The sequence below is a fragment of the Aulonocara stuartgranti genome (assembly GCF_965226115.1).
Source record: "Aulonocara stuartgranti genome assembly, chromosome: 12".
In the NCBI taxonomy this organism is placed as follows: domain Eukaryota; kingdom Metazoa; phylum Chordata; class Actinopteri; order Cichliformes; family Cichlidae; genus Aulonocara; species Aulonocara stuartgranti.
The window spans coordinates 176,496-190,882 of record NC_138948.1 but is presented as its reverse complement, the minus strand read 5'-3'; the positions used below and the strand labels follow the sequence as shown (position 1 = coordinate 190,882).

The 14,387-nt window shown below is 41.6% G+C and overlaps 1 protein-coding gene across 4 annotated transcripts in view; it reads left to right on the top strand.

Moving 5' to 3' along the window:
- Positions 1-12,441, top strand: part of LOC309718647 (formin-binding protein 1-like) — a 38,077-nt gene extending 25,636 nt beyond the window's left edge. For 3 of the 4 annotated variants that reach the window (XM_082554093.1, XM_082554095.1, XM_082554094.1), the window contains 5 exons: positions 4,815-4,947; positions 7,285-7,430; positions 7,538-7,674; positions 8,210-8,368; positions 11,463-12,441. In XM_082554093.1, the coding sequence (XP_082410219.1) occupies positions 4,815-4,947; positions 7,285-7,430; positions 7,538-7,674; positions 8,210-8,368; positions 11,463-11,491 (604 nt within the window). In that variant the 3' untranslated portion in view covers positions 11,492-12,441. The other variant, XM_082554096.1, reaches the window with a different exon arrangement.
- The last annotated feature ends 1,946 nt before the right edge of the window (positions 12,442-14,387 follow it).

The window sequence follows — 14,387 nt, the reverse complement described above, 5'->3', positions numbered from 1 at the left end:
ATCACCAACATGTCACTGTACAATAACACTTAACCATCGTTACAATATGATCTACAGACCAGCATTATATTAGTTTTTTATCAGATAGTCCTCCAGTGTGTTTATTTCTTGCAGTAATTATATTGTGCAGTTATTTCTTACCCTGAAATGCTTAATGCTTAACAACAGCTCCATTTTAACTTATTTTTGAACTCTTGTGATCAGTTTGACCAAATTGTGTGAGTTTCCATACTAAAAGAGTTGTAGTGATAAAATAATTGGCATCAGAGACACTGATTTTTGGAAGTCCCTTGGGTTGTTTCTGATTTTTTGTTTGTTTGCATAATTTAACTTTTAATTTAACTGCATTCCCCGTATTGTAACAAAACTAACATTGTTTATATGTCAGAAAATTAGCAAACAGCATAAATGGCAACAACAATACAATTATAACATATATTTTTATTTTACTTATTTTAGATCTGTGAAGCCAAACTTGATGCCGGGCATTTGTTCTTGCCAATGGAGTCAAATGGTAAGTTACCTTTTGTGGGGGTTTTTTCATACTGGAAACACCACAGATTATATTGTAATTTAATAGCTCTGTAGAACAAATGATATAACGATTTTAGTGTCAGGGTACTTTATTTTCACAGGTCTAGATGATCACATCTGTTTTTGTCATTTAAATGAGGTGGACTTGCAAACTTTGCACTTTTCTGTGGAAATTGCTGTCCACTTCCCTGCACATACACAGAATGTGGACAGTATTTCAGATCTAAAAAAGCCTTACAGGTTAATTTAAGAGATCATGTGGTCACAGAAGGAGTATGTAATGGACTTGCTGGCTTTAATGTAAAAAGCCTGTTGTGTAACTTTGAGGCAGTATATTGCTCATCAAGGTAAACATCTGAGGAATAAGAAAATTGTTACTTTTAATCAGTGTTCTTTTACATCCCACATTTACTAAAGTTTTACATCACATAAGAGTTGTTTTTACACTCATTCTACTTTAAAATATTTCAAGACAGAGCTTATTGTTCACTGAACGGCAGGTAAAGTGCATCTTTTTGTTTATTTGCTTTTGTGTGTTTGTGTTTTCTCTAATGGGCCTCAGATGATGGTTTGCTTAAATTTGAGTCTCAAAGCATTTAAAAAAAATTCTGCCTGTACTCCCCACTAGGGCTGGGCAAAGCGGTGATTTTCCTAATTGATGAATCTAGCGATTAATTTTTACATGTATGCTTTTCCTCACCAAATGTGTTATTATGAGATCTGTGACATTGGATTTGGTCTGGATTTCAGAGAAACTAACTGACAAACTAGCATTTATATTCTTAGTTTCTTGTGTTTATTCATGTCTTCACCAGGGTCTTTGACATTTCGCTGCTGTACTGTTCTGCTTTGTGTTTGATTTCTCACATTGTATATTGTAATGCCAGAGATATTAGGATATTTAAGGGGTTGCAGTGGCTGCTACAGCTGTGGGGGGCAATACTTTGGTGAAATGTCCTGGACCCTGGAAAAGAGACTGTGTAAACTGGGTAAGCAATTAAAGGTTACTGAGAGTCAAAGTCATTGGACAGCTGGGTAAAGGTGGATGCTGATATTCAGTGCCAGTTATGCAACCTGTCCATCCATGTCTATATGCTCTTTTTTCATGCTGTTAATATAAGGGGAAAAAATAAACTCTTACTGATTAAAGAAGCATTGTCTGTGGAGCCACATTCTGATCCTGTAGTTTAGCTCCAGTTTGCACATTTCATGTATTCTCAGTCACATTTGGCTCAGAGCACAGCCAATATTTCGAATAAGTAAATTTAAATTTACATTTTTGTTTGCATTCTGCAATTGAAGACATGCTCTGTTATTTATGAACATGGTCTTTGTTTAAAGCAAGAAATGGATTTGTAACATGGTGGTGCATATCTCATTCTGAAAATTTTTTAACAACTAATAAGTGTTACCCAAAGCCAATCAGCATCATCCAAAGCATCAGTATGGCTCTTCTTCTATTGTGTATTTGTAATTGTGTATATTATTTTTTTGTCTTTGAACCCTTTCATAGCTGACGGGTATTGAAGACACATTTACTAAGAGGATGAAGGTTGGCATTGTGATGGTGAAAGAAGAAGACATCATCGATGTGTTGGTTGTCATTGAGGCGGCAGTAATCCTGTCTAATCTGAGGGATGTCTCGAGTGTCATTTCCATGCCGATGGGCCTTCTTTTTGCCCTCAACATAGACTATTCAACGGAACTTAAGGACACCTTTGAAGTCATTCAGAACATCCTATTGAACATTGGTGGAAGGCAGTGCTCCTCACTTGTGCATGGTCTAAGAAACAGACTCTTGCGGAAAGCCATGCAGAACTGTAATTGTATGCTCACAGCATACAATTGCCTTAGTGTTAAGGACAGTTTTTATTTTACTGTTTGTTTTTTTTATACTTGCAAGCTCCCATTTTCACTTTTGTATATCAATAAATGACCAGACTTTGCATTCCAGATTAGACAATCACTCCATTGTTCATGGTTTAAGAAACTTATGTGAACAACAATACAATGGTGGACTCTGCACATGCTTATCTCATGCAAGTCAGTAGTTTTTCCTTTGTTTTGCAATTGAGCAGACTCAAACGATGTTTCTGAAATATTCATATTATCAAATGTTTCAGAAGCATGTACTCATTTTCAGAGCAATTGGTTCTGTAGAATTTGTTGCAGTTGTAAATGAAGACAAATACAAGAGTTTGATGTCTACATGTTATAAACTGATCTTTACTGTCACTTAACAGTAAAGGTTTTGTACTATTTTAATATTTCATGTTTTATGCTAACAGGTGTGCCTGAGCACAATGAAGTTTAAACATTTTGCAAATGTAAAGAATAATTTTTCTAATATAGCAAGTGTCCCGTTGATACATTACAATAATGCAGACTTTATGTTGTTAATTTTAACAGTTTTTATCTCATCCTGTTGAAAGTCTGATGAGTTCATGCCATGGTGAGGATTCTGTTGACCAGCTGTCCACAATTCACAAGAATCGCTACTGCTTCTAGAGTATTGGTCAGAATTTATTCAAACTTAATCACCCAATCTGTCTTCACCCAAACTGGGCTCAAGACCAAGTTCAAATTTATTGTTTCACAGGGAGCAACCTATGAGTTTTGATGGATTGTGAGCCTGATGAGCTATGTCACTGATTTTTCTGTTTCTCAGATGACTAAGATGGCACAATAAATGTTGAATGTTGCGTGCTCATGAGTAATTGTCTTGTCATGTTCTTAGAACAAACTTTCTGCATGAATTGATCAGATACACTTTAATGGAATCTGTGGGTTTTAATTTTTTTCTGTAAACAGAAGTATTTCAAGTATTTCAAGTATTTATTTATTTATTGTCATTGTCAAAGAACAATGAAATTGCGTTTGGGGCTTCCGTACAACCCGTTAAAAAAAAAACAAATACCCCTTAAAACCCAAGTGTAAATATTTAACCCAGTGTGGCTTCAGTGCAATGAGACAATCCTTAGCAACAACACGAGAACAAGACAGGTAATGTTCATAGGACATTCAGACAAAGACCTGAGAAACATGACAAAATGCAACAATGCAACCCGTTCAATATTATTGTACTGTGAGATATGATGGTTGTCTATTTAAGAAAGAGGGGGGAGAGAGAATAAAGATATAATGCACCAATGCAAACCAGTTCAGTGCTATTTAAGAAGTTGGATATGGTTATTGTCCGTGAGAGGGGGGCAGAGAGGGGAGGGGGGCAGAATTCAGGAGCCTCACAGCCTGTGGATACAGGCTGTTGGCCAGTCTGGATGTTCTGGCCTGTATAGACCTGTACCTTCTCCCTGAGGGCAGCAGGTGGAAAAGGTGGCGTGCAGGGTGATGTTGGTCCCGCAGGATACTGTGCACCCTCCTCAGACAGCGAGTGGGGAAGATATTACTAATCTCTGGCAGAATTGTTCCAATAATTCTGCCAGCTTCTTTCACCACCCGCTGGAGTGCTTGCTGGTCGGCCTTGGTGCAGCTGGGGAACCACACTAGAAATCCATGCGTCAGGACGCTGCTGATGGCACAGTTGTAGAAGTTCAACATCAGAGGTCTGGGAATGTGTGCGCTCCGTAGTCTCCTCCCTTAATTTAAAGGATAGATATTTAAACCTGAGATCTAAGATAAACCTAAGAGATAGTTTTTAATTGTTCAGTAGTGCAATTAATCATTAATGTGATCTGAAATTGATTACAGCCCCTCTACTGTTTGCCAGCGCAGGTTTTGTAGAGCAAACTTTCTAGTGCTCACACTTTTGCTGCTTCAGTGTCAGACGTTTAAATCAGGAACACAGATCGAAATAATCCGCTGTGACCAGAAACAGAACTGAGCTGGACAGGATGACCTGGAAATGACCAGAGCTGAACTGGATCCAGCCCGATCCCATGTGAATCCATGATCCTGTTATGTTTTGTATCTGTCCCAATCTTTAACTGGACTCTGATCTGGTTCATGGCAGCCTATGATTGGGTGGATCCGATTCAGTGAGCAGGTCAAGTTCACAGAGTCTGTTACAATGGTAACTGATGGTAAGTTAACGCTCTCTTTGGAGTTTGATATCACAGTTTCAACTGAACCTGTTCCCTGGATCAGCGAACCTCAGCAGAGTTTCATGTTTTTAGTGGCGCCAGAGGTGGAGCTAGCTCAAAGGAAGAACTGGGTCTGGAGCTGATCCAAAGTGCTGTCTCATTAGTGAGACGGGTGTTGGTCCTGGTGGGGGACTCTGTGCGTGTGTGTGCATGTGTGTTAATGGTTCTGTGTCATTTCAGGGACGCTTTGTTGAAGATGAGGGAGGTTTATGAACGAAGTCCTCAGATGGGCGATGCCAGCAGTTTGGAGCCTCGACTGGATGAAGTGAAGCAGAACCTGCAAAGGCTGGAGGAGGAGCTGAGGAGGAACCAGGTCTCTGTAAACACATAGCACGTACACACATTATTTTATGACTTAGAAATTGGATTAGTGGGTGAAGAACCTATCGATAGGAAGCTCACTAAGCCAGAGGAGGATGTGCTAGTTAAAAGGCTCAGTTTTGCCACGACAGCAACAGAAACAGCAATAAGCATTACAAAAGTAACACAACCTGAAGCAGAGCAAATCAGGATGTGGGTTTCAGGGGCCTTCTCCAGTGCGAAATACCTCTTTCCAAAATCAGGCTGTGACGGGCAGCAGCAAGGGAGGGGGACGCACCTGAGCAATCACGCCTCGCCGGCTTAAAGTCTGAACTGGGTCCTGTCGGTCTGTTGTTGTTAGTGTGTGTGACGGGAAAGCTTCGGCCGGTATTACTGAAGATGCTGAAGAGCGTGAAACTGTGAATATTTCACAGTGGTGCTAGAACCTGGGATGGGGGCTTGGCAGACGCGGTACCGGGCGGAGGAGCTGGGCCAAATGGTGGCTGAAATGGCGGCCACATGGAGGGAGCTGGTGGCAGCATCTCGTGCATGGGTCCTGGCCACCGCCACCACCCACACCCACCACCCTCGACCGCGTGGGAGTGGCTGACGTCCAGGCAGCTCCAGCACCCGTGCCAGCCCCCAGGATGAGACCACGCCCCGCCACACAGGCCATCATGTCCGACAAGGGGAGTCGCACCGGAGGAGGGAAAGCAAAGGAACACAGATTTGTAAAGGAAGCTCTAAAACATTCCAGCTGGGCCTTTATCAAATCAGTGATGATGGGACACTCTTTGGGGATGTTACTGATTTTGGGAAGAGAAGACTGATGGTTTGAAAAAAGAATAAAACACGCCGTCAACAGTGAATCCAAAACATTGTTCCACTTGCTCTAGGCTTAGTCCTGTAGGTTGGTCCTTGTGACGTCAGCACTCTATTTCACATCATATGATGATCAATATTTGAAGAAGAAGCAACCCAAAAGGGGACCTGGGAGGAAGAAGATGAAGAACCCACCTTGATGATCTTCACAAACTTAAAGAATCAGAATTAGAATCAGAATACTTTATTGATTCCTAGGGGAAATGATTTTGGTTACAGTGCTCCAGCTTAACAGTAACAAAGACAGACACTACACTAAGTAAGAAATAGACACAATATATACAATGTATATACATGCATATGTGTATATATATATATATATATATATATATCAATCACATATTGATAAATAGCTGAATGAGAAGAAGAAGAGGAGTGTGTGCAAAAACGGTGTAGCTATATACAGTGTGTTAGATGGAGGAGTTGTACAGGGAGATGGCCACAGGCAGGAATGATTTCCTGTGTCGTTCAGTGGTGCATCATGGGTAATCTCAGTCTCTCATTGAACGAGCTCCTGTGACTGACCAGCATGTCATGGAGTGGGTGGGACGGATTATCCAACATTGTCTTTATTTTGGACAACATTCGCCTCTCTGATACCACCTTAAGGGAGTCCAGCTCCATCCCCACAAACATTACTGGCCTTACAAATCAGTTTATTGAGTCTGTTGGCATCTGCGGCCCTCAGCCTGCTCCCCCAGCATGCAACGGTGTAGAGGATTGCACTGGCTACCACAGACTCCAGCCACCTTCTTTTTTCAAACCCATGACTGGTTGAGAGGAGTCTTTATGTGACCCTGTAAGAGGAGAGGGTCGAGGGGTGTAAGCAGTGTGGATTGCTTTTTTTCTGCCTGTATGTGAACCAGGGCTGGCTCCTCAGAGAGACTGCCGTCAGCATGGACGCCATGGCGTCTCTCTCCCAACCATGCTCATGTTTATTAGAAGGTGTTAGCTCATTGTTGTCTGTAGGCTTTGTTAATTATATTTCCATAACAGTTTGCTGGATTCCTCCTTCCTCAAGATGATTTTCCTCCTTCTGACTTGGTTTCCATCTGCTGAAGAGATTTCCTTTTTCCACACTGACAGTCTCCCAGATAGTGTCGATCACTGTGAAAACAACCAAAGCTGAACTCTTGAGTATCAAAATATTGCTGTGGCGGAGAGCTTTCATTCATTTGAAATGAAACAACAAATGAAGAGAGAAAAGCGTATCCATTCTGTACTGAGCACACACCCTGGGCTGAGTTTGATCAACTTCCTGTCACAGTGTGTGTCAATGTGTCTGTTTGCTTTGTAGAACAGACCTTAACTGTCCTTGTACATATACAACAAAACTGTGGAAGCCCCACCCGATTACTGTGGGGAAAGTAATGAAGCTGTTACAAAGTGGCTTGAGTGCAAAACACCAAAATGCACTTCAGTAATGTCGTGTGCATTTTGTAAATTGTGTTTCTGTGTGTGCGCACAGGTGTGGCTGTCAGAGGCCGACAGCAAGCTGTCTGATCACAGCACCAGGAGACAGAGCGGAGGCTGTGGGTTAAATTCCCAGGCAACTACACCAGGCAGCACCAGCCTCAAACAGCTGGACAACCGCAGCCCAGCCAGCAGAGAGAGGTAGTTTCTGACGATGATTGACCATTAATGACATCATTACTGGGATTTCCTTTTTTCATACCTGTCTCTCTCCTCACCTCTCTGTGTCTCTGCCTGACGCTCCTCAGTCCCGATGGCAGTTACACTGAGGATCACAGCGCTGAGCTTCACTTTAAGTCTCGTAGTTCAGAGTTTGATGATGACTTCGACGATGAGGAACCATTGCCAAGTATTGGAACCTGCAAGTCTCTGTACCCATTTCAAGGTATTTAAACATCAGCCGTTCCACTTTACAATGTCATGTAAAATCTCATAAATGTCACAAACTATAAACCCAATCAGTCCTTTGGGATGTTAGAAACCTCTTAGAACAAAGAAAGTTGCAGCTGAAGCAGGCTGGGAGAGAAGCAACAAACACTGAGCAGCAGAAACACCTGCAGACAGGTAAATGGGCTGAGGATAAAGCCCATGCTTCGTCCTCAGCCAGATACACACAAGTTATACATGCAATGCAATTAATACATAGTTAACATGTTTTCATATAAATCACCGAAATCCAACAGCCCAGCGCCAAAACTCCAGAAAAGTTCATTTATCTCCCTGTAACAAGCTTCGTTGATAGATGAATCTCCTCAGATAGACTCAGATTTCCACGTTAGAGTCAAAGTGTATTTTGCAGATCTAATTTTCAAGCAATGATCCATTCTGATTGGTTGTGAGATTGGCGAGCCACTCTGGTGTGGTCCAGGTGAAACACTTCTGTTTCTCTGTGGTATCAGCATGTTGTTGATCATCCTCAGGTCAGAATGAGGGCACTCTGTCGATGCTGGAGGGGGAGCTACTTTCTGTGGTGGAAGAAGACAAGGGTGACGGCTGGACCCGAGTGCGCAGGAACCTGGAGGAGGAGGGATATGTGCCAACCTCTTACATCAAAGTCTTCCTGGACAGCAGCGCCAAAGGTGCCATGACCTACATATGACCTCTCAATGACCTTTAAATTACCTCACCTGACACCAGGTCGGGTCACATGACCTCAGACCTTTGACTCATGAATGTCACCGTGCTAGTTCCTATGGTAACAGCAGCCTGCCTTGCTGTGCTTTGCCTGTCTGTGTGCCAAACTTGAGCTGTGTGACACACCTGTACAACTCCAGGGCAGGTGTGTCTCTGAGGCTCACATCAGACACCGATGATGATCAGTTTTCTTTGTGTAATGCTAATTTAATGCTAACTTGGAAAGATATTTAGTCTGAACAGTAATGTCTGAAACGGAGAAAAACAAAAGGATCGGTAATCTGGATTAGTGTCATTTGTAGATTTCAGTTTTTACGTTGACTTTTTCAAATGTTTGGTTACTTCGGTTTTAATATTCCAGACGATGACATGTTTAAGGATTAAAGTTTGCAACTCTCTGCTAAGTTAGCTGCTAGCATACCATAACCTCAGGCCTTAGCTTTTAGCATAGCCTTGGCAGCTGCTGCAATAGTTGATTTCCTGAGGATGCTCAGGGAGGCATGTCAGTGAGAATGAATTATTAAAGTTTGTCTATATTACGTTATTACTGCCGTGACAAATAATCTGAAAGCGGATCTCTTAACAACACCTTTAGCTTAGACTACGTCCACACTAGAAGCGATCGCAGTGGCGTGGCAAACAGGCTGCAGAAAGCAAATGACGTTCCACGACTTCAAGCGACTACAGGCAAAATAAGCGACTGGAATCTTGAGTTAAACCCAAGATAAACTTTTCCTACCTCCCAGTCAGGAAATAAAGTGACTACCAGTGTGAGTGAAGAACACGACTGATTGATACTAAGTGACTAAGGAGTCACCCGGGGCCCCGAAGTGTCTGTAATTCACAATGAGCGAATTGCGTCGAGTGTGGACGCAGCTGGAGGCCGAACTGTCGTTTTCTCATTCAGCCAGACTGAAAGCGATCATCAGACTGCAGCTTTTCCAGGGAGGACTGTGGGGTTGTTGTGGCTTTGAGAAGACTGCGCTCAAACGCCGGCACAGTTGTCATAGTTACCTCATTTAAAAGGGGATGAGATGTTTTGCCTTTTTCTGTTCGAATCCAGCAGCTTCTCTGTTAACGAGTAAACAGATCTTTGTGATACGTCCAATCAGAGAGGACTGTTAGCCAGTTAGCACTGGCGAGGATGTTATCGTGCTATACGTCTACTATATTGATATCCAGGGTTGGGCTGAAACAGTAATTAATGAATTGAGATGATGCCTTAAACCAGAAGTCAGCTGAAGTTTACACAATTCATTCAGTGCGTTCTGTTTGTCGTTTTTTATGTTTCGCGTTTTATGTTCATGTTATCGTTGATAAACTTGCCAGAGTTCACCTTTATTGGTTCATGTGCTGATTATTTTCTCACTTGATCGATGATCTGAAAAAAAAAAAACTTAGTTCAAACTGTAATCTGTTTTTTAAATCAACATGATTATTTTCAGACGAATAAAAACAGCAGAGGAACTTCAGTTCACCTCCTGTCAGGGCCCGAGTGTCTGCTCCCTTTATTATTATTTCACGTCTTTGCTCAAGAACAAATGAAATTCTGCATGTTCGTCAGGTCTGGCGAAAATGTTCATGGTTCATTGGTTTGACATACAGAGAGTCGGGAATGGCTCACCTTGGATAGTACTACCAGCACATGGTTTGAGCTGCATGAATGAAATTTGGTACACACGTGTAACATGTTGAGATGATCGAAGAAGTCTGCGGGCCAATTAAACCCAAACCCAACAGGAACTTTGAATTGAAGATGCCATTTTGGCAATTTCCTGGCACTTTTGCCAACTCCTCCTGGGGATTTTATCGGTTCACCTTAATATTTGGTCAGTCTAAACTACAGACCTGGGCCTATTTCGTTTGTTGAAATGAACATATTTCAGCTGCCATATTTGAAACTGGTCACAGTGCCATCTACAGGGAACAGGAAACTGCATGTTCTGCACTTTGGGTTAAGGAGTTGATCTTGGGATACATTGAAAACTGTGAGCTTTCATCAGTGGGCATGACCCTGGCGGCATGGTGAATTTTTGTGTTTCGCCATGAAGCACAGACTTGCTATCACTTACAGACATGTTTCAAGATGTTTCACTGTGAAAATTGTGAGTTTCATTGAGCCGAGCGATCTGGTGCCATCGCGATTCACTATGAAACAGGAAGCAGCTTTTGAGGGCCTTGGAAAGCTTGAACACTCGTGATATTTGGCACACACGTCCATGTGAGTCCGCTTTCCAGGTCTGTAGCTCTAAACACTTGTTGGAAAATGGCTCCGCAGCGCCCCCTGCAAAATTTCAAACACGCAGTCTCTGCACTATTTTTAATGTATGAGTCTGAAATTTGGCAGCCTCATGTGCAACATCAATATATACAACTCTAAATCAAACAGGAAGTTTGCCATTTTCAGGCCTCGTACTTTAACAAACTCCTTCTAGGGCCCTGATCAGATCAACGGGATCTTTGGTGAGTGGAATCAAAAGATCTGGTGATGTTAAACTGTGAAGCTTTTTAGTTGTTGTGAAGTGCTGCAGTCATGGCAGCACACCGGGTTTTTATCATTCACCACAAAGCACAACGCTGCTGTAACTCCAGGATACGTTTTCCAGTTTCTCCCAACCTTCACAGGCATGATGATAGTCTAGGCTTGAACACAGTGATATGCTATTTGTCAGCTATATTTAGAGTTTCGGCTACTGGGAACAGGAAATACGCAGTAGGATAGAACCATCATCCAATCTGGGTGAAAGTTTAGTCTGTGTTTCCCACGCATGCTATATACAGTGTGACATATGGTTATGTCGGATTCTCTGTTTTCACCTGGTGGGTATAGGAGGTTTTCAGCATGGCTCAGCGGGGCGGGGTGCGAGGGCCCTCCCATCACTGCTTGCAGCTTTAATTACTATTGCTATAAAATGGTGGTGTTAGGGTTAGCTGACGTTCTCAGCAGCAGTCTGTCTCACTCTGTCTGTTCTAACGTATCTGCCTGCCTGTCCACCTGTCTCTCTCTCTCTCCACTCTCCCTCTCTGTCTGTCCTATAGGCTTTGTGCAGAATAGTCGGCTAGTCTAGCGAGTTACTCGACCAGTGAAGACGTCTCTCCACAGGAAGTGATGTAAGAGCTCAGAGGAGGTCTGGTAACAATTTTTCATTGAACAGTGTTGTTTTTCAGGATCTCAACCAACCAGTCAGCTGGAAGACTGCTTTCTTCTTCTTCTTTTTTTTTTGAGAGACAAAAACCTCAGAACCTAATCAAAGATCCATGAGAAACCAATCAGAGATCAATGGGAAATCGGATCACAGATCCATGAGTAGCCAGTCAGATCCAGAACCATTTGGAGAGCCAATGCAACCCAGTCAGATCAATTAGAAACCATCTGAGATCCATGTGAAACCAGTCACATCAATGAAAACCCAGTCAGAGACCAATTAGAACCCAATCACAAACAAATCGGAGATCAAGGAGAAACCAATCAGTTAATAAATCAGAGGAGATGATTGTAGTAAGAAATGATTCACCGTTCCAAACATTTCTGATGTATAACTGAACGCTGACTTGTGTTTGTGGAAAAGATGAAGATGTATTTCTGATATTTGAACTTTGTTCTTCAAACTCTTCATGTGAGGACTTTATTGATCAGCTGAATGATCGACTATGTTGTGGTCACCACGGTTATTGTGAAATCACTGTGGGCGTGGTCTCTAAAGTGACATTTAAACAGACAAGTCGACTGCATGTAAATACAAATTGTAGCTGCAGGAGTAGCCCTGCCCCCTATCGCCCTGCCAATATTAGCCCCACCACAGGCAGTAACAACCCAGCCCCTCCTATTAGCCCACCCATTGATGATGATGTTATTGACTGTGTAAAATGTGAACCTTTTTTTTTATTTTATAGTGAAATACTGATCAGTTATTTATTGTTTTAGTTTTTCTTTTTTTATTGAGATGTGAGTCTGCTGATCATGCTCTTTTCAATTTCCCGTATGTTAAACTTTCAAAATAAAGTACACTCAGAATCAGTGTGCCACTTGTCTTCATTCAGACTGCTCACACTTGTCAGCTTCTGAGGTGTATGACCTCTGACCACTGTAAACTCTGACCTGGACACTGAGACTCTCCTGCAAAGTTTTTAAATCAGACAGAAGAGGAAAAAGAGGAAAAACTCGTCTGTGGTATGCTCAGTCGTAAGTGACATGACCACCCAACAGATCAACAGATTTACATCTAATGACATCAGCAGGTACTTTAATCAGCTGATTAACAGCACTTCTTCCTCTGGAACCTGTCGATGTTCCTCAGGTAAAGACACAGACTTTAGATGTTCTATAGAAGATTCCTTAAAGCCAAATACAAAGTGCAGGAGGAGATTATAATCCAATGTTTCCTTCAGGAAATGTAAAAGGACAGTAATTATGTGTGAGTGTAATCAGGGAAAGACCTGACCTTAAACAGGAGACCGTGACCTAACAAAGTAAAACAGTGAGTAGTGTGGAAGTTTGGAGAAACTGTGGTGGGATTGCTGCTGTCAGGACCTTCAGAGAGCCAGACAGGAGCGCTGGGATTGTCAGCTTAAATCACTGAAGCTGTAATAATCTGCTTTGAACTGAAGTTGGATCTAACTTATGTGAAAACATGTTGTGTTTGCAATATCGCATGTCCGTGCTTTAAAATATAGACAGTCAGTGGCAAAAGGATGGATAAATGTATGCTGTTCCATTTCAGGCAGAGCCTTTCCATTCAAACCCACTAACAAGACTGATCAGTTTCAAAGGAATCATCTCTTTACCTGTTGAGCACCAAAGGGTTTTCTGAGCTTCCTCCTCAAAAATGACTTGCCCAAAACGGATGGAGTATTTTTCTGCAATTACAAACTCTGTATAAACAATACTCGTTTCAAAATAACGCTAAAACTTGATTCAATTCAATTCAGTTTTATTTATACAGTGCCAAATCACAACAAAAGTCGTCTCAAGGTGCTTTATATTGTACAGTAGATACAGAGAAAAACCCAACAATCATATGAGCCCCTATGAGCAAGCACTCTGGCGACAGTGGGAAGGAAAAACTCCCTTTTAACAGGAAGAAACCTCCGGCAACCTTCCTATTAAATATCGAATTGATTTTAAAATTTTATTGTTTACTTATAAAATCCTAAACAATATGGCACCTGACTACCTAGCTGATCTCCTCTGTCTGTATAGCCCTCAGAGGGCACTAAGATCATCGGGCCAACTGCTCTTAGTGCAACCTAGGTCTCGGCTGAAGACCAGAGGAGGCCGTGCCTTTGCCGTTGCCGCACCCAGGTTATGGAATATTCTTCCTCTTCATATTCGCGTATCAGATTCCATTCAGTCTTTTAAATCACATCTAAAAACGTATTTGTTTAACCTGGCATTCAAGGCTAACTAGGGTAATTTACATCTGGCTTTGCATTTAGATTATGTAATTATTTTATATTTTATTTATTTTATTTATATCTGTAATTTATATTTTATATTGTGATTTTTTTAAATCTGTATCATGATTTTACTGGAAAGCACTTTGGTGTACTTCGGTCTTTAAAATGTGCTATATAAATAAATTTTGATTGATTGATTTTTTTGTTTTTCTTTTATCTAACGTGGTGAGCTGCAGATACAGTTAGATATGCTTCTACTTACATTATTTACACTTTCACACCAAGAATCTAACCTGAAATATACTGAGTTTAACAGACAGAGACAGAAAGAAATAAAGCCCCTATATAATACATTTTAAATGTTCACCTGGAAAAATTATGGTATGTTTTTGGTAACTGATGAGAAGGCAATGTGAATAAAATCTAAAATGAAATCATTGATACACTGAAGATGCTAAAGTCATGATCGAGCCGTCTGATTTAAGTAGAATGGGAGGGAGAGCCTTCAGTTTTCAGGCCCCTCTTCTGTGGAACCAGCTTCCAGTTTGGATTCAGGAGACAGACACT